Raw genomic sequence first — 21,987 nt, 5'->3', positions numbered from 1 at the left:
AAATCAAGTCCTTGAGTTTGAGTCTTCAAAATTGAGTCCTTTTACTTCAAAAGTGAGTTTCGGTTAGTTCAAAATTGAGTCCCGTTTTATTGTCAAAAAATAAGTCCCGATTTTTCCCAAATCTAGTTTCGATTATTTTAGAGTGAGTCCTTTTAATTTTAAAAATTAAGTTCTTTTAATTTTGAAATTTGAGGTTCTTTTCGAATTCCTTTTTGTTTAAAAAATGTAATTGAATCCCTTTTATTTTATTTGAGTCATTTTTATTTTTGAGTTCGGGTCCTTTTATTGTCAGGAATCAAGTATTTTAAAACCTGGGACTTTCCTTTGGGAAGACAAAATGGGAGCACAAAAATGAACATAAAAAAAATTCAAAAATAAGAAAGAAAGGAAAAGCATTTGCTTGGAAAGTGATTCTCTCCCAAACCCCATTAACAGAACATCGCATGTAAGGGGGAAAATATTCTTCTGTTGGAATTGATTTTAGGCGCCAAAAGAATTGTTGGACTCTTTATAAAGAGAGAGTGTCGGCGCAAGCAAAAGGCAAGAGGAGAGGGAAAGAGGTGGGAGTCTCCATTTTTATTTTCTACTGTTCACGCACAGGGGGGATCTCCATTTCACTATTCCTTCGTCATCCTCATTTAACCCACACGGAACCTTCGTTCAGTCACTCTCCCTCGTTCTCTCGCTCATCTCTCCCTCATCATCACCAACTACAGCGTCATCCACCCTCATCTCCGATCCCTTTCTCTCCTTCATCTCCGGGCTCTCCCCCGCGACCACCATACACAGAGCCATCGTGGTTGGTAAGCAACACCATTGATCGAGCCCATGTTCATCTTTGTCACTCTCTCCACTCACGCACGATCGCATCTCCATACACTGAGCACAGCATCGCCACTCAGCCCCTCGCAACCTCGTCCATCACAGCCTCACAAGCTTTGACAACCAACCCTAGCGTCAAGCCGAACCAGCAGCTCTGCCCACTGTAGTGTAGAGACCCGAATTCGAAAAATAAAGAACCTGAATGAGAAAAGAAGGAAAGGGAAGATAAAAAAGGGATTTCAGCAGGCTTCTTCGACGAGTCCCCTGTGCTCGTTGACGAAGGCCCTTTAGTGGTTCATCACCGAATTTCAAAGTTTCTTCGATAAAGAGATTAAGAACATTCCAAAAATATCAGGCGTAGAGTTCGTCGACGAAGCCCTTCGTTCGTCGATGAACGGCCTTCAATAGTTCATTGACGAAGGAGCCATTCGTCGACGAATTTGACCGGGTCAAGGGGTTTATCGATAGAAATTTTGTTTGTTTCTTCATTTAGAAACATAATTTCTCTCTCTCTCTCTCTCTCTAACCCGTGCCCACGCTCTCTCTCTCTCTCTACGATTTCTCGCTGCTTGTTGACAGATTCAACAATTGGAAGTTACTATGAGGGTCTAGGGGAGATTCTCTACAAGTATAGCGAAATAGATCTTTGATCTGAGCTTTTCGGGCTTTACTCCAAAATCGGGGTAGGTAGTTTTTTTAAGGCTTTATGGTTATTGTGAACTATAGGAAGGCTTAGGAAATGATTAATGGTTACTGATCTAGAGTTTGTGTTGATTTATTTGGGAACATTGTGGTTTCAGGATTTTGAATTGCAAACGCCGTAGGGCGTGGAGTTTGGGGTTTCCAGTGGGCTTTCTTGTAAGTCATGTAAAGGGATTTGTCTTACATTAGTTACTTTTGAAATATAAACCGGTTAAACTATATTTTTATGGTTTCGGGAAAATTAGGGTTTTGGGGTATGGTCTCCATTTTTCTTTAAACTCATATATTCTTATAATATTAAAGGTTGGAGATGCTTGAACCCCTGTTTTTAAATTAAATGATATTTTATGAACCATTTATTATATTATAGCATATTTAATCAAATGGGTGTGACATGAGATGGTAAATGTGAATGAACTGAACTGGTGAAATATCTGTATGGGATATGGGAACTAGAATTCCAAATTGTTTTCAAGAATTATGGAAAATGGGATGCCGGTTTAAGACCGATGGCTATGAATGCCTGGTAATGCCAATGAATGAATGAGATTGTGAAAAAAGTACTGGAATTGCTTAAATGCTTTATGGAATGAAAATAGGTTATTGTGCTTTCATTATAAATTGTATATATAATGCATGGACCACCTAAGGAACTAGTTACTATGAGAGCACGGTACCATTGCTAGTGGGTGATAGAGTGCGACCACACCTTATTGATAAGGGTGGCTATCTAAAAATTCGATTGGTCACTGGCTCTGGTGTTTGATCTAGGGTGGGATTGACCAAGGCAGACTTGTAATATTGAAGTGATTAGACTAGTGGGTTTCCAGAGCTAGATCGGGTCTACAAACCGCACAACCCGTACCATAGGGGAAGTAAATGGTGTTTATATGGTGTTCCTAGGCAGGATGAGTTCAATATGCATATACATGATTTAAAAATAAAATGAGCGGAGTTACAGCTTTGAGTTCCGAGCCGAGGGATTTTACAGTGTATGGGCATGTATCCTACCCCAACCTCGGGAACTCTCACTGGTAATGAGCCACACTGTCTTTTGCAAGAATTATATACATATCTTTTATATTGCACAGTTGAGAATGTTTTAACTGCGTAATTCATTTCAATTAAACTTACTATTGTTTTTCTATTGGAATTAACTCATGAAGTCACACACTGATGTAATATGATCCACCTTACTGAGAAGTGTCTCACCCCAATATACAAATCTTGTTTTGGGTCCTGTAGGAAACCGGACCTAGCGTTCTAGTGGGTTCTAGATCGTAGTGTTTTGGGAGTCCTTTTTGTAAGTACTCGTGTAAGTACTGGACTATGGTCAGGTTATCTTTTTGGGGTTGTAATACAAAACATTGGAAGTATTTATGTAATAGTATAAACTTAAAACTCGTGTATGTTATTTTGGAGATTGAAACTTTTCCGTTGCTTTATTGTATGTTATTTATGGATAGGGCAACCGTGAACTCTTCAAGGCCGAACCCTCTTGTGAACTGTATTAGAGAATATTTTTTTTATTTTATGTTTTCTAGCACTCCAGGCCCGCATGGCGGCTCAGGGCGTTACAGTTGGTATCAAAGCTAACCAGGTTGTTAGGTCTTGTAGACTTGGTTAGATAAGGTTAGGAGGTCATACTAGAGTATAGGAAGATAGGAATAGGTAGAATAGGAATGTTGAGTTTTTCTTTGTAAGCTTGGAGACAGAAATTTATTGGCAGACTTCTGTGTTTTTCTAGGTTAGTCAACGTGTTTAGAAAATCACAGCAATCCATTGACGATTTTGTTTCCGAGTGAAGGGGCGGAACTTGAGTTATAATTAGAGTATTAAGTTGGTAGAGTATGTCATTATTAGGGACGATAAGTTATTAAAATAAGTCATATGGTATTGTAATTGTAGCAGATATGTAAGGTACTAAGATTCTAAACAATTTTCTCAATTGTCTCTTCAAAATGGAGTTCAGGGATAATACTGCCAACGCTGGAGGCAGTAGCAGCGAGGGAGCTGCTCATGAGGGTGGCAATGACTCTATAGTAGCGTTCCGGGACTTCGCCCAATAGTTTATGGCGGAGGTTACGTGGAATGCTAGGAGGTAGGACTGTCCCACGGCTAAGCTGAGAGGTTATATTGATCAGTTTACCCGACTGAAGCCTCCTGCCTTCGCAGGGAGTACAAACCCGATCCGAGCAGATAATTGGATTCGAGAGATCGAGAAGATCTTGGTTGTTTGAGAAAATAGGGAAAAGTTACCTTACCCAAGGAATGGTATCTACACCGTTCCTATGACAAATTCATTCTGGTACAAATGTCGGTGGCAAAGTTAGGAACCCAATGGTACCTTCCGTTTCCTGATCAGCCGAATATCCATCGAGAAAATGAGAAGAGAGAAAGACATGAATAGAGGAGTGGCATGAGTTACAAAGGAGGGGGCGCTGGACTCTCAAAATTTAGGATGCTTCTTCAAAAGCATCCTCATTCCTCCTTTTATATATATCTTTACTTATAATATAATATAATATAATATATGATATTATATAATTTAATTAATAATAATATAATTATTTTAATTTTAATTTTTTTCATATTTAAATTTTTATTTATTTATTTATTTTTATTATTTTTTTATTTTTTTTTGAATCACTACAAAGAGAGCTCAAAGTAAGGGCATACATGAAGACTCCAAGAGTTGAAGGATTTAGAGTCTTAAGGAATTTTTTATGTAAGTAGTTCAAGTAAAACTCAATATAAAAGCATTGAAACTCTTTAGGAAAAATTAAAATCATAAAAACCATTTTTTAAAGACCTTGAAAAATAATTTCCAAAGTTATAAATAATGAAGGTCTTAAATGAAAAGAGTTTTCAAAGTCAAATCTTAAAAAACAAATATTTTTGAAAGCTCAAACATCTGCCCAACATTCCCGGACGACTGACCATTTTTTGTGTTTTTTAAGAACTGACAGACAGAAAGGTGTCAGGCACCTGATGGTGGCCTAACAGGTGCCTGCTTGGTCATCTGAGGAGCCTGCCTGTGTTTTGACAGGCGACTACCAGTATTCTGACTTTCAAATTTAACTAAGACAGACACCTGATTAATCGTGTCAGGCGACTGTAACTTGAGAGATTTTTAAAAATACTAACGGAAAAATTTTTACATTTGTTTTCTTGGGCTCCATTCTTTTTGTAAACTTGACCAACACTCCAAGTAAACGTGGGGAGTAAGGAATTAACTTTTTAAACTCTATAAATTGCCCCCAAGACAAAGATTTTCATAACCAAGAAATATTTTCAGCAATCTAAGACTCTCAAGTGCTTTCAATTCTCAAAGGCTTTCTTGCACACATCTTGCTGCTTACTCAACAAAGTTCTTGCTGATCATCTCACACGAAATTGAGCTTTAAAGTCTGAATCTTTCAATCAAAGAAATATTATATGTAGTGATAGAATTTCATTTAACTTCAAGTTCTTTATATTGAATTTACATTTAAGTATATTTTGTGCTTATAATTGTACTAATATGCTCTATGTGAGAGTGCTATTGTATGCAGAGATTGTATCTTGTTTTCTTGTAGTTCTTTGACGAATCCAGGTTATTGGATGGTTGGACCGAGCATGGGGTATTGCTTGGAGAGGCACTGCTCTAGCCTATTGAAGGAGTGACTGAGTATGGGGTATCACGTGAAGAGGTATTGCTCTAACCTAGTGAAGGAGTGACAAAGCGTGGGGTATCGCTTGGAGAGACGTTGCTCTAACCTACTGAAGGAGTGTTTGAGCATGGGGTATCGCTTGTAATGGTTTGTTCCGCCTGAAAAGGAACAGTATAGTGGAATCCTTTACTGGTATTGGCCAAAGGCGGAAATGTAGTTTGGGGATAAGCCAAACCTCGTAAAAAATGCGGTCTCACTCTCCTTCCTTACTCTCTTTACTTTTCAGTAAATATTAACTGCGTGGTTGAATTTAATTTCTGATCATATACAAAGCATGGATTGGATATTAAATAAACTAAAGATTAATTTGATTTTGAGATTTGCGAAAACCGAAAGGAAGTACGTTGGTTGATCAATACAAATTGCGGAAATCATAAGGGAGTACATTGGTTGGTTAACATCCAAGACTAATTAACTGAAAGTTTATTTAAAATCCAAGGTCTTGAAAGGAGTGTTGGATTACATTTGGGGAATCATATTGAGAAATAAAATCCATCAACACAAGGCTTACACATATACACAGGGCTGCAAACAAAGTTGAAAATTGCAACGCGTGTTGTATACAATATCTTGATTTGATATCTTTGGTTGTTTAATTTAAAGTTATTGATTGATTGTTGGTTGATTGTTTAAGTTTTGATTACTTGTGTTAAGTTTTGGTTTGTGGATTGAGTAATTAACTAAAGCTTTGTTGTGTGATTGTTAGTTCAACAAGAGATTAAGAATTCTTGAATATAATTAAAAGAAAATTTTAAAACCCCCCCCCCCCCCCGGCGCCTCTTAGGACTACATCTCAACTTTCAAAAAGAGATGAAGTCTTGTAACTAGAGAAATTTTTATAAAAACAACTATAGTAAAGGGACTCAAAATTTTTCCTAACATAACGAGACTCAACCTGAAATAATAAGACTATTTTGGAATGACTAAGACTCCAAACGAGAATCAAACTTTGAAAAGGACTCGATTGAAAACAAATCAGGGCTCAGTGCTTAGACTTAAAGTCTGTTTCATTATGCCCTATTTTCTTTATAAAAAAAAGGCCCTAGTAAAAATTAGGGTGTCTACAAGTTGCATGATTAAGTTGTTGACTTGAAAATTCATACAGGCTTACAACTCTCGATTCGTGAGTAAATAATCTAAGGCTAACTAGTTGCAAGTTGAATTTCAAATTAAAGCTTAAGTGCTAAAATAAAACAAGTGCTTTTATAGAAATTATTTTTTAAGGAAAACATTATCCATTGCTGAAAAACTGATCTTGATATTAAATATACTATTGAAGCATATGTTGAATAACTATATTTATTTTTCTTGAATACATCATTGAAAATTGTTGAAAATCAATCTCTACAAAATTGATTAACTGAATCTCTTAAAGTTTGATTTTTTATTTTAAGTTTGGATTTCATATACACATTCATATTCATATCTAAGACTCTCGATTAGTATAGTACGGTCAATGCATAGATATATTATGTATGTAAATTGTTGAAATTTAAAATAATCAAAGGTTAAAGCAAATAGGAATTCCGCAAATAAATTTTAAATAACTCAATTCACCCACCTCTTGGGAATACATCTTAATTTTAATATGACCTACATTTGGAACAAATAGATGTGAAGACGACATTTCTCTAGGCAACACGTGGGAGTGCTTCCTTAGTCGAGTCAAATCGGTTTAACTTGAGTCAACCTAAATTGACCTGTTGACTCGACTCGTCTCGAACCGCCGGTTCACTTTTTTATTTAAAACTTGATTTTTAATTGAATTTTATTTTTTTGAAAATTAGAAAAAATAATAAAAATTATGAAAAAATCATAAAAAATAAATAAAAATTATTTGAGTCATTTTGACTCAAATAAAAAACATATAAAATATAAATACCAAAAAATAAATAAAAGGGAGATAAAGTCTTTAAAAATCCAAAAAAAAATACAGAAAAATTGGAAACTTTTTAAGAAAAATTCTTAAATTTTTTTGGAAAACCTAATAATGTTTTGAAGATTCTTTTACTTAAATTTGATAAATTTGTTTGATTATTATTTGTATGTATTCTATTTTGGTGTGTGTGTGTCCCAATGATTAAACAAAGGATAAAGAGATATTTCAGACCTCACCTATATTAAATCGCACCTTAATTTATATTTTATTTTTAAAATTTTTAATATTTATTTATTTTTTAAGAAGTTAATTAAAGACCATTAGATTCAATTTAGAGATAATTAATAATTAATTAGGTACCATTAGTAAAACGAGTATGTAGGGGGTGCTAGTATCTTCCTCTAACATAATTGAACTCCCGATCCCAACTCTAGTAAATGTAAACCAAGATTACGAGTTCCTTGACTTAAGATTAGTTTAAAAACCAATCAACGAATAGTAATTAGGTGAACTAACTGCATCTAAGTAAATAATAGGTTAATGGTGACTCTATTAACTTTAATATTATTATTCCAAATCTAACACCAAAAACATTACAATCATACAAAACCTTGAAAGTTTGTCGTGAACCAAATTTGAACGACAAATGAATTTATGATCAGTCTCCTAAAACCTGGTATCTGTGCTCAAAAGATACTCTGACACAGAGATTATTAATTGAGGAACTCATGGATTCTCTTGGGCGCATGTGATGATCCGATAAGATCAGATCTGGTCATATGTAAAAATGTTTGTTGGATGGTTCTGTTTGTTTTGGAAGAGTAAAGCACAGCCGATTCCCTTCCAAAAGCATCCCCTGCTCTGTTCTGCTCTGTTTCTGTTCTGGTGGGAATGCCTTTGACTCAACTTTCGTTAGCCAACTGCAACTGCCATGCATGCGTGCATGCATATGTGCAATGCAGACTCTTATTTTCCTAATTTTACCCACTGTCGGCATCCATGAATTGAAGAAAGCATCCATTGTAATTGCTCCTCATATGATGCATCCAATGATGATAATTATAAAAAGCAAAAGTAATGATTTTGAGTGAGGCTTCTTCTTCTTCTTCTACTTCTTTTAGTTTTAAAAAACACCCATTTGATTTGCAGTCCTTTTATTCCAATCGTGAGATTAAAGCCAATATTAATTGTGTTCTATAAATAATGATTTACCAGTCGAATCCTTCTTTTTTTACCCCCCTGAAGAACACTGTAGATAGAGAGAGAGAGAGAGAGAGGGACAGGGGAGTGATGGGGTTGTCATGCGCGGGGACATGGTTGGAACTAATATTTGGGAATAATTCTACATGATTAATAATAATAATAATAAAGGAAACTGTCCCGAGTACGTAATCTACCTGGATGAGTTAGATCTTCATGCCATTTGAAGAAGTATAAGAATAATAGTACAGATCTCAAGATTTCTTTCTTTCTTTTATTTTCTTTTTGGTTCTTTTTTACTTGATCCGCGACAGGGATCTCATGGCAGATTGCATCTTAGAAGGGAGAAGATACCCTGCTCTTCTCTTTTGATTTTGCACCCTCAAAAGTTAAATGTGCATTCAGTCTTCTTCCTCAAATAGAAATTATGAAGTTAGCCTCCAAGGGTGAAGCCAGTAGGCAACTCTTCGAAAAAAAAAAAAAAAGTGAAGCCTATAGTCCAGGAAGGCTGAGTTGTTTTGACCCATGAAAGAGATAATTTTTTAAAATTATTTATTTATAATGATAAATTATTATACTATTTCTTTTTGAAATAGCATTTGCGTAACTTTTCAATTTTCACGGATTGTATCAGAAAAAAGATACAACTAATAATTCCTCTCGACAAACTTAGAAATAACTCCGTAATAAACTTACTCATAATGCTATTGAAAACCTCGCTTAATATATAACTAAACAATCATTTATCCAATAATTAAGGGTTTAATATGGAAAAAATAACAATATAAGTTCACTTCAAATCAAGACTCGTATAGAATAAAATAATTCAATGTTTTAAATGTGTTATAGAATTTTTAGAAGACATTGAGAGTGTTAGATTACCGCTTTACCTAAAAATTTAAATTATTTGTGGACCAACAATGAATTTCAAGTTTTGACACTCTCCCGCACATGGAGCCCAATAACACGTGGAGAGATAAACACATAATAAATAACACTCATGATAGGAAATAGAATAACTTTTTTTTTAAAATACCATAGTAAACACAGGCAACGACACTAAAACCCATAACCTCTTTGAAAGGAACTCTAATACCATGTTGGATTACCACTTAAAAGTTTAAACTATTAGGTTGTGAGCCAACAATGTATATCAAACTTTAACAAAAAGGAGTCTTGTTTATTTGGCTTAGACTCTATATTGAGTGGATGCAATTCCAAGAATCATGTTGCTCAAGCCTATATATAACATGTATATTATTAATGGTTTTTGTGAGTTCATAAGCAAACTCGATATCATTTAACTGAATATAGATCTACTTTGTGTTCAGAAGGATATGGATGGGCTATAAGGTTTCTTAAGTAGTAGTAATAAAAGGTTTTGGATTTAACTCCAACATGAATGTTGAATCATGATTGAATGTCGAATCATGGTTTATTAAAAGGGAATTGTAGGATTAGTCTTTATAAAAAAATGCAGAACACTTTCATTGATGTAGAAATGTCTTATATATAAGACTTGTATAAGGTATAGTTGTTATATGTTCAAAAGTATTTAAATACCAAATCAAGAAAATCCTAAACTATCAAATATAAACAAATATTCAAGTAATACAACTGAAGAGTCCTAGATTATCGCAGACTGTTGGATATCAACCAATCTTTAACTGCTAGGATTCTCGACAATTCAACAACCAGCAGAATCGTCAACGGTTTGCTGAAACCTTTGATGATTTGTAGTAATCCGTCAACAGTTTGCAGTGATCCATCGACGGTTTGGTGAAACCATCGACGGGTTTCTCCTAGAAAATATTTTGTCTAAAACCGTTGAAGCAACCGTCAAAGGTTATATAAAAACTGTCAACAGTTTGCTAGAAAGCTACACAATTTCCTTTATATGCCCCCTCAAGATAGGTGTGCCATCAATTAAGCCAATCTTGTAGCACAGAGAGTGAAATTTTTGACGGGATAGAGCCTTAGTCAAAAGGTCTACAAGCTGATCATGGGTGCTAACATGAGAGACTTGTAGCAAACCTTTAGTGACAAGATCATGAACAAAATGAAGATCAATAGCAATATGCTTCATCCGTGAATGCATAATAGGATTAAGACTTAACTGAGTAGCACCAATATTATCACAAGATAAATGCATGGGCTTAGTAATCGAAATACCAAGTACATGAAACAATGAGTGAATCCAAACAAACTTAGAGGTGGCTTAAGCAAGAGCCCAATATTCCACCTCAGTTGAGGAACAAACCACAACATGCTGCTTGCGCATGCTCTAGGAAATGGGACAATCACCCCAAAAAATAAGATAGGCGGAGGTGGAAGATCTAGTATCTCTATCCCCGACCCAATCAACATCAGAGAACCCTTGAACAGTGAGATTCCTAGTGCGCTTGAGAAGGATAACATGATGAAGAGTGCCCTTCAAGTATCACTGAACACATTTAGAAGCGGTCCAATGAAGCTGAGATGGTTTATGCATGAACAGAGCTAGATTATTAACTGGGAAGGCAATGTCCAGCTAAGTAAGAGAGAGATATTGGAGAGCTCCCATAAGTTGGCGGTACTCAGTCAGATCAACAAGAGAAAAGCCATCATGAAGCTAAAGAAGATCCTTTATGGCAAGTGGAGTCATCACTGCCTTAGCACCATCCATCTTGGTGTGAGAAAGAAGATCCCGAATATACCTTTGTTAGGAGAGGAACCGCCCACAGGTAACGAAAATCACCTCAACACTAAGAAAATAATGTAAGAGACCAAGATCCTTCAAAGAAAACTGATAACCAAGTTGTTGAATAACCTTAGAGATAGCAGCAAAATTACTTTTGGTGAGTAAGAGATCATCCACATATACCAAAAAATAAAGAGTAACATCATCATAAGTATAGATAAACAGAGAGGAATCAGATTTAGATTACTGAAAATCAAGTTGAAGAAGACAATCGCTCAGTTCCTGATACCAAGCACGAGGAGTTTGTTTCAAGCCGTACAAAGACCTCTTTAACCTACAAACATGAGAGGGTAGATTAGGATCAACAAAACCCGGAGGTTGAACCATGAATACATCCTCTTGAAGCAGTTGTGCAGAAATGCATTATTAACATCTAGCTGTCATAGTGGCCAATTTTTCTGATCAACAATGGAGAGGACAACTCGAATATATAGTCACCGGCTTCACAATAGGATTAAACGTCTCATTATAATCAAAATCAGGTCATTGATGAAAACCTTTGGCCACTAACCGTTCTTTATAGCAAGAAATACTACCATCATGGTTTCGTTTGATGCAAAAAATTCATTTGCAGACAACGAGTTTGATTGTGGAGCGGAATGGAACCAACTCCCATGTGTCATGTTTAACCAACGCCATGAAATCTTCGGACATAGCATGCCGCCACTTGGGATCCTTCAAGACTTGAGGCACACATGTGAGCTTGATAGGTTGAAGAAAAGGGTGTCTAGTGGCAAGTTAAAGCTGTTTGGGTCTATGAATATTATTCATAGACCGGGTAGTCATCAAATGAGTATGGGTGGATTAGGCCGGAGATGCAGGTGTAGTGGATGAAGGAATTACCTATGGCTGAGAATGTGCAAGGGAAGGTGATGAAGATCAGAAGGTGAACCCAAAGCTGCAAGAGCGCTATTTGTCACGGTGGTAGAAGAGGAGGGTATCCGTCCAAAGGAAGGCACCACTGGTATGGCAAGATCCTATGTGTTAGCACCTGAAATTGATAGAGAAGGCACAACTAGCAACATGGGTAGAGGAAGAAAAGGAAAAAACAAATTCATCAAAAACCACATGCCTAAACATGTAAATGCAAGATGTAACAAGGTCCATACACCTATAGACACTCTAGGAACTCGAGTAACCGAGAAAGAGACAAGGCGTAGATTTTGGTTGAAGTTTACCGGTGGTATAAGGTTTGAGCCATGGGTAACACTCACAATCAAAAATTCGCAACTTTTTGTAATTGGGGCGACAACCAAACAAAAATTCGAAAGGACTTTTATTTTTCAAAATAGGAGTGGGTATACGATTTATCAAATAAGTTGTTACCTAAAACACATAGGACCAATAAGAAGAAGGAAAACTCGCCTAACTCAACAAAGTGAGACCGGTTTCAACAATGTGCCGATGCTGACGTTCACTTATACCATTTTGTTGAGGTGTATGAGGTGCAGTGATAAGCCAGCTAATGGAATTAGAGGAGAGAAAATGATGAAGAGCTTGATTCCCTCATTATCGGAGTACAAGTGTTTGATGTGAAAACCAAATTGTTTTTCAACTAGCCTTTTCAATTGACAGAAAATGGAGCAAACATCACTTTTTCGTCAGATGGAAAACAACCAACAATATTTAGTAAAGTGATCAACAAACAAGACATAAAAACGAAACCCATCAAGTGAAGTGGAAGTTGTAGGCCCCCAAACATCAGTATAAATGTATTCAAGTGGATGAGTGCTAACAAGAGAAGTAGAAGAGAAAGGCAACTTGTGACCTTTATTGCATTGACAAGCATTACAAATAGATGAAAGAAGATACATGAGACATTACAACTGGAAGGGAAAAAGTACGAATAACAAAATCAACTACTTTATTTAACGGATGCCCAAGTCATCTATACCAGGTGTCAATTGTTGTTCGTTCACCAACAAGTGCTAAAATAGAAGACTTTTTAGTAGAAGATGCCATCGGCATTGGATAGACACCATCCTGATATTTACCACAAAGAAGAGTTGCCCCTGTGCTCCGATCCTTCACAAGAAAATAAAATGGGTGAAACTCAAGATAGACATTATTGTTGCGAGTGAAATTATGAACGGAGATTAAGTTCTTTTGAATATTAGGAACACAAAGAGTATTAGTCAATTTAAAAGGCTACGAGGATTAGGGAAGAGTCATAGAGCCAATATGTGTGACTCACAAACCTAAGCCATTGCCAATGACAACCTCATCCTTGCCACCATACTCCGAGTGAATAGAGAGATTGGCAAGATTAGAGGTGATGTTGGGAGAAGCAATGGAATCCACAAGCCACTTTTTGTCAGCTGACACATTGGTAGAGGCACAATTTGCAGACTTCACTCTTGAATACGAGTGACAAGTCTTGGCCGAGTGGTCCAATTTGTCACATAGCTAACAAATAATTCGAGTCTTACCAGACTGCTCCCTACAATTATAACAATCAGAGTTGGGGTGACGCTGACTATAGGAACCAGGGCTAGAATGTTAGTTGCGGTTGAATGTGGAAGCGGTATTGCAGTGTTGAGTGGTGTTCGCAGTGGTAACCAAGACGGAATCGGAAGCATCAACACATTGCAAGTAACTTTCGTAGCCAACCAGCATGTCATGAAGCTCCTCAAACGTAAGAGAAGTCTCCCATGCCCGAATAGGCATTGCAATCTCACAGAATTTAGGACCAATACTGTTGAGGACATATAGAGTAATGTCATCCTCTGAGACATGAAAGTCAATCACAACAAGTTGATCAACTAAAACCTTGAAGGCATGGAGATACTCTGAGACCAAGCGGGACTTTTGCTGAATGAGAGTCAACTCCTCCATAAGTTGCATAACACGAGTGTGTAAATGATTGGCATACAATCGTTGCAACTTAGACCAATCATCATGAGTAGTTGTTGAAGCGGCAATGAACTATATAACTGATTTAGAGACAAATGCAAGGATGGCATGAAGGATCAGCTTATCTTGCTGGGGCCAATGCTAGAAAGCCGAATTGGAGGCACATGCAAAAGATGAACCAACACAGGAGGTGCTGGTAGAAAGGGTTCATGATGGACATACGATGGTACCGTCAAGATAGCCTTAGAGGTCATAGCCAATGAGAAATGACGTCGGTTGGGTGCACCAAGAAGGGAATTTGGAAGGGGTCAGCTTCAAAGGAAGTTGGGAACCGACATTGATGGCAATAAGAGGAGAGTTGCCACTGCCAGGAAACTCGTGAGTGTTGACAATAACAGACTCAGAGGAAATGATCATTAGGAAAGAAAAAAAGAAAGCTCGTTAGATAAAGAGCTCTAATACCATATAGAAAATGCAAAACACTTTCATTGATGTAGAAATGTCATATAGGACTTGTACAAGGTATAGTTGTTACAAATTCAAAAGTATTTAAATACCAAATCAAGAATATCCTAAACTATCAAATACAAATAAATATTCAAGTAATACAATTGAAGAATCCCAAATCATTGCAGACTATTGGATATCAGTCAATCTTCAACTATTAGGATTCTCAACAATTCAATAACTGGTAGAACTATTGACGATTTGCTGAAACTGTCGACGGTTTGTAGTAATCCGTCGACGGTTTTCTCCTAAAAATCATTCCACCTGAAACTGTCGAAGCTACCGTCGAAAGATGTATAGAAATCGTCGACGGTTTGCAGGAAAACTACACAATTTCCTTTATAGTATTATCTTTCTTTGGTTTGGTGCCACTTGAAAGCTCTACAAAGAACTCATCCAATAATTGGAGTTTTGGAATAGCAACAATAAATAAATAAATGTCACCAATTTTTTAGATTTTGGATAGTTTTTATTTATTTATTTGGTCAATTGTAGGCGAGGTGAGCCATGGCAATAGGAGGTAGTCCATCTCCATTGCATGCCCATTTTCACTTTACTAGAATTTGAACTCAAGATCTTCAAAATTAAAGTCCCAATTTTAATTATTAGGATGTTTTTGAGAGATGTTTTATTTATTCTAGTCCACTTATTTCATAAACACCTAAAAAATTCAAATATTTAATTTGTTGTAAAATAGAATGTGATTATTTTAACTTAATAGTTTTGTAAAATAATTGACTTTCATATTAAAAAAAATTAAGGCTAGTTTCACTTATGTCCTATTAAAGTTTGATATTATTTTCAAAATCCTTCATCAACTTACAATTGATAGGCAACATTTGGTAATTGAAAACCCATTGTTAATTCTAATTCCTAATATTTCATTTTTGAGAATTTCAATTCTATTTACATTTCATAATTTTTCCTTCTCTTTGTTTTACATTAAATGAAAAAGAAAGTTTAGGCAAAATATAATAGACTATGGGCAAAAATGTATCAGTGTAGATGGGATATTTTTAAAAAATTAAGGGTGACAATACCACATTCTATATAAGTTTTAATGGCTCATTTATAGAAAAGTAGCTAATTAAGAAGTGTCCTAAAAACAAAATCACTAGTGGTTTATATTATTTTTGAAATGTCAAGAGAGTTTAAATATTTGACAAATATTACTATAATTTGTCTCTTAAATTAACTATCAAATAACCCCATTATTTAAATTTAGATTAATTTTTTAAAAAAAAAATGAGCATAAAAGGATGATTTACTGACTCAACAACTTTGTCTGAGGTGAAGGAAACGAAAGTGCAGAAATGACTCCAAATTTTAAGTAGGTAAAGTGAGATTAAATATATTTAAGTATTTAAGTCAACTACAACTTAAATTGTTGGGGAATAATTTGATCATTAATTTAAAATAGGAGAGAGCACTACTTTAATGATAAATGTAGGCATATATATATGAAGCATATAAGAAAATTCTCTTTAGGAGAAAATTTGACTCACAAAATAATGAAAATTGGTTTGTCCTTTTCAATGGCAAGTTAAGACAGATTGTGGCTCACATTTTAATGATTGAAGCTTGTTTGGTCAACTCAAGTAAGAAGGTCCTAACTTCAACGTATTGATGAGATATTTATCTACTAATATAATTTTAGCATGAAAAAAGATCAGAGGCTTTAGGTTTGAATCTCACTTAGACTATTTTGTATCGAATATGATGGGCACGATCAATTCACTCTGAATTTGGTAAGAAAAAATAGATTTAGGAAACCTTACCACCCCAAAGTTTCTATCATAAAAGCATGTCATTTTTATGTTTAAATGTAAGTTCATATGGGAGGAAAAGATTGACAAAGGGTGAAGTGTTGGAGCTTCACATATATTATACGTTCACATTCAACCTTATATGAGATGTTTTGAAAATATATTAAAACTTTTGACTTTTCATGCCAACCAAGTGAATCAACTAGCCACCAAAAAATAAATAAATAAATAAACAATCTTAAGATTGGAAAGACTTACCTGCATCGTTTTCACTAAATTAATTAACACATCAAGTAGGTGAATCTCAATAGTATTCTAAATTTTTAACCCAATATATAATTATTTCACCAATGAGACCACAAATTTAACAAGCTTTATTTATAGGACCATTAAAAATGAGCTCCAAGATTTACACATGATATGTTTTTTTAATAGTTTTGGTGCTCTTTAACTACAAAGATGCATTTCCATTTTTAAATTCACACTTTGGCGAAGTAGGGGGAGGTGCTTCTAGAAAACAAGCTTTAGAGATGAAGTTGTAGTTTTGTTTTTTTGTCTTTTTTGGGCATCATTTCCAAAGAAAGTTTAAGAAAAAAAAAAGCCTATTTTTTTCAAATTGAAAATGGAGTGCAAAAGGGTCAACAAAATCACAATACCAAATAAATTTGAAATTTTTTGATCCCTGGAACTTGATAATCTCGAACTTTGCAGAAGAAATACTAGTCATCTTAATCTGGCTCTTATACCAATTTGTTGTGCAAAAATATCAATGCGTAGCAGAAACAAAAATCGATCGGATCGTGCAAAATAGGAACCAACGATGAACAATACGAAAACAATCAATCACACAGATAATAAAAGAAAGCAAATAAACAATGACACAAGAGATAACGTGGTTCGGCAATGTGTTTACGTCCATGGGAGCAAACGACTGAACTTTCACTATCAATCTTCAAATAAGGGTTACAATATTGTTTATATGCTAACCCTATGCATACAAAAGGTTTAGGAAGTTTCTCAAGTACCCCAATAGCAATCCTCAGAGAAAAAATCCTCCAAAATCCCCAACCTACTGATCTTCCTAATTCATAAAAGGATGATTTACTGCCTCAATAACTTTGTGTCAGGTGAAGGAAACGAGGGTGTAGAAATGACTCCAAATTTTAAGTAGGTAAAGTGAGATTAAATATATTTAAGTATTTAAGTTAACTACAACTTAAATTGTCGAGGAATAATTTGATCATTAATTTAAAATAGGAGAGGGCATTGCTTTAATGATAAATTTAGGCATGTGTATATGAAGCACATAAAAAAAATACTCTTTAAGGAGAAAAATTGACCCACAAAATAATCAAAATTGGTTTGTCCTTTTCAATGGCAACTTAAGACAAGTAGTGGGTCACAATTTAATAATTGAAGTTTGTTTGGTCAATTGTAGCGATTTGTGTACAAAACTCATGTCAAGAAAGTCCTAACTTCAACATGTTGATGAGATATTTATCCACTAATATCATTTTAGCATATAAGAATGTAGTCTAGTTATAAGCATGAAAAAAAGATAAGAGATTTTAAGTTTGAATCTGACATAGATTATCTTGTATTGAATATGATCGACACGATCAATTCAGTCTAAATTTGATTAGAAAATAAAGATTTAAAAAGCCTTACCACCCCAAAGTTTCTATCATAAAAACATGTCATTTTTATGTATGAGAGGAAAAGATTAACAAAGTTAGGATGAAGTGTTGAGCTTTACACATATAAGACGTTCACATTCAACCTTATATAAAATGTTTTGAAAATATATTAAAACTTTCTGACTTTTCATGTCAACCAAGTGAATCAACTAGTAAAAATAAAATAAAAATCTTAACATTGCAAAGACTTACATAGTTATATGTATGATTTTCTCCAATTTACTCGATTAATTAACACATTAAGTAGGTGAATCTCAATAGTATTCTAAACTTTTAACCCAATATATAATTATCACTAATGAGATCACAAATATAGCAAGTTTTATCCCATTAAAAATGAGCTCCAAGATTTACACATGGTATGATTTTTTAATAGTTTTGGTGCTCTTTAATTACAAGGATGCATTTCCTTTTTAAATTCACTCTTTTGTGAAGTAGGGGGAGGTGCTTCTAGAAAACATGCCTTAGAGATGAAGTTGTGGTTTTGTTTTTTGTCTTTTTTGGGTAGCATTTCCAAAGAAAGTTTAAGAAAAAAAAAATAGCCTATTTTTTTCAAATTGAAAATGGAGTGCAAAAGAGTCAACAAAATCACAATACCAAATAAATTTGAAATTTTATGATCCATTGAACTTGATAATGTTGAACTTCGTAGAAGAAATACTAGTCATCATAATACGGCTCTAATACCAATTTGTTGTACAAAAATATCAATGTGTAACAGAAACAAAAATCGATCGGATCGTGCAATACGGCAACCAACGATAAACAATATGAAAATAATCAATCACACAGATAATAAAAAGAAAGCAAATAAATAATGACACAAGAGATAACGTGGTTCGGCAATGTACTTACATCTACGGGAGCAAACGGCTGAATTTTCACTATCAATCTTCAAATAAGGGTTACAATATTGTTTATATGCTAACCCTGTGCGTACAAAAGACTTAGGAAGTTCCTCAAGTACCCCTATCGCAATCCTCAGAGGAAAATCCTTCGAAATCCCCAACCTACTGATCTTCGTAATTCATAAAAGGATGATTTCCTGCCTCAATAACTTTGTGTAAGGTGAAGGAAACGAGGGTGTAGAAATGACTCCAAATTTTAAGTAGGTAAAGTGAGATTAATTATATTTAAGTATTTAAGTCAACTACAACTTAAATTGTTGAGGAATAATTTGATCATTAATTTATAATAGGAGAGGGCATTGCTTTAATGATAAATTTAGGCATGTGTATATGAAGCACATTTTAAAAAAAAAAATACTCTTTAAGGAGAAAAATTGACCCACAAAATAATCAAAATTGGTTTGTCCTTTTCAATGGCAACTTAAGACAAATAGTGGCTCACAATTTAATAATTGAAGTTTGTTTGGTCAATTGTAGCGATTTGTGTACAAAACTCATGTCAAGAAGGTTCTAACTTCAATGTGTTGATGAGATATTTATCTACTAATATCATTTTAGCAAATAAGAATGTAGTCTAGTAACAAGCACCGAAAAAGATAAGAGGTTTTAAGTTTGAATCTGACATAGATTATCTTGTATTGAATATGATCGACGCGATCAATTCACTCCGAATTTGATTAGAAAATAAAGATTTAAAAAACCTTACCACCCCAAAGTTTCTATCATAAAAACATGTCATTTTTATGTTTAAATGTAAGTTCATATGAGAGGAAAAGATTAACGAAGGATGAAGTGTTGAGCTTTACACAAACAATACGTTCACATTCAACCCTATATAAAATGTTTTGAAAATATATTAAAATTTTCTGACTTTTCATGTCAACCAAGTGAATCAACTAGTAAAAAAAACAAAAAAATCTTAACATTGTAAAGACTTATACGTATAATTTTCTTCTCCAATTTACTCCAATAATTGACACATCAAGTAGGTGAATCTCAATAGTATTCTAAACTTTGAACCCAATATATAATTATCACTAATGAGACCACAAATATAGCAAGTTTTATTTATTGGACCCATTAAAAATGAGCTCCAAGATTTACACATGGTATGATTTTTTAATAGTTTTGGTGCTCTTTAACTACAAGGATGCATTTCCTTTTTAAATTCACTCTTTTGTGAAGTAGGGGGAGGTGCTTCTAGAGAGCATACTTTAGAGATGAAGTTGTAGTTTTGTTTTTTGTCTTTTTTGGGCAGCATTTCCAAAGAAAGTTCCAAAAAAAAAAAAAAAACCCTATTTTTTTCAAATTGAAAATGGAGTGCAAAAGAGTCAACAAAATCACAATACCAAATTGAATATAAGTCATATGATTGTTTAAAAAATTATTAAGATTGTTTTTGAAAATATAAATTTTGGGTCTTAATTTGTTTCGGATAAATTCAAGAAAACCTTAATGTAATTTTATATTATATTTCATCTAAATTTAAATTCAAAATTGTACCTCTAAAATCCCAAATAGTAAATGGGTATTCTTGAAAATGTTAAATAAGAATCTCAAATTCATGTCTTACTCATCCTTAAAATTTTCAATGACAAATGTTGGAATTTTTTTAAAAATTTAGCAGTCATACAAAATAAGAAAAATATATAATTTTTTTTAATAATAGTTTATACTCTTATAATAATGGCATTTTATTTTAAATCAAGATATTTATAAAAGTACAATATTCAATATCCCAAGAAAACCCATCTCAAGCAATATCCCAATTAGATTTAAGTTTAAACTCTAAATTCACATACATTGTACACTAAGGTATTCGACCAAAGATGGTCTTTTTAGCATGGAAGCATAAAATATAGATAATTGTCATTAGCAAACATATTTCTATAATCTATGTACATTACAAGTAATTAATAAATCACATTATTATTATTATATTCTTGAAATACTTATTATTATTGTTCCCTTTATAGAGAATCATGTTAAAGAGAGAGTTTGAGATATAACACAAAATGAGTTTTGTGGATGTTAAAAAAATTTTGCTTGAGTAAATAAAAAAAAAATGAGGATAAACTTTGTTTTCTGTTATATTTTTTGGTATAAAATATTAATTAAAATTAAAAATTATTTTAATATAACTAAAAAATTTTTAAATAAATTTTAATAATGGTTAAACTTAAATTCTTTTCAATTATGAAAAAAAAAATAGACTCTTCATAATTTATAAAAAAAAAATTTCAAGTTACAATCATTTTTCAAACTTTCAAAGGGTAAGGACAAAAACTCATAAGAGGCAAAGTTGGCCTTATCTAGCTTATTTTTCTTTGTTTTGTATGACAACTTGGAGTGGGATGGCATAACAAACCTTGGGGGCCGCGATGTGCGGCGTGATTGGAAGACTGCGGACTCTGCGTGGGAAGGTGTACCTTAGATGCCACCTTTTTGTTTTTGAGATGAAATAAAAATCACAAAGGGGAAAGAGCCCTTGGTCACTTACTTTATTATTATTATTATTATTATTGGGGCAAAAAAAAACAAAAAAACAAAAACAAAAGAATGTGGCCCAAGATCCCAATTCCCATTAGTCAATATCTACTTGCTTTTAGACTTTCCCATTTGAATGGAATGGAATTATGGAAGTGACAATGAACTTCCTCCCTCCCTCCCTTCCTTTGGGTTGTTGGGCATTTGCTTATTGTGACGGTAGAGAAAAGTGGTCCATAATAGAGAGAAATAATAATATTAAAATTTGTTAAAATCATTACAAATTTGTAATTTATCTAAGTACAGTTAGTTTACCTAATTACTATTTATTGATTGGTGTCTAAACTACTTATAAGCTAAAGAACTAGTAATCTTAGTATGTCTTTACTAAAGTTTGGATTACGAGTTTAGTTATGCAAAAGGAAGATACTAGCACCTCCTACACATCTGTTTTACAAATGGTACCTAATTAATCATAAATTGTCGTTAAACTAAATATAATGGTATTTAAATAAATAAATATTAATTTTTTTAAAAAAAGTGAAATAAGGTACAATTTAAGAATGTCTAATAAGACATCCAACGAAGTAGATCTTATTAAATAAATCTCCATTAGAACTAATATAGGTAAGGTGTGAAATATATCTTTATCCTTTATTTATTTATTGAGATGCACAAAAAAATAGAATATATATATATATAAATAATAATTA

At 33.8% G+C, this 21,987-nt stretch overlaps 1 protein-coding gene across 1 annotated transcript; it reads right to left on the bottom strand.

Moving 5' to 3' along the window:
• Positions 1-898: 898 nt before the first annotated feature.
• Positions 899-13,891, bottom strand: LOC131162747 (uncharacterized). Its single transcript, XM_058119353.1, has 3 exons — positions 13,616-13,891; positions 13,255-13,462; positions 899-1,020 (listed from the first exon to the last, which is right to left on the bottom strand). The coding sequence occupies exons 1-3, from the start codon at positions 13,889-13,891 to the stop codon at positions 899-901; spliced, it is 606 nt and encodes a 201-aa protein (XP_057975336.1).
• Between the last annotated feature and the right edge of the window lie 8,096 nt (positions 13,892-21,987).

This window comes from Malania oleifera, chromosome 8 (genome assembly GCF_029873635.1).
Source record: "Malania oleifera isolate guangnan ecotype guangnan chromosome 8, ASM2987363v1, whole genome shotgun sequence".
Taxonomy (NCBI): domain Eukaryota; kingdom Viridiplantae; phylum Streptophyta; class Magnoliopsida; order Santalales; family Ximeniaceae; genus Malania; species Malania oleifera.
Note: the sequence above shows the minus strand (reverse complement) of the source record. Positions and strands in the feature narration are given on the sequence as shown.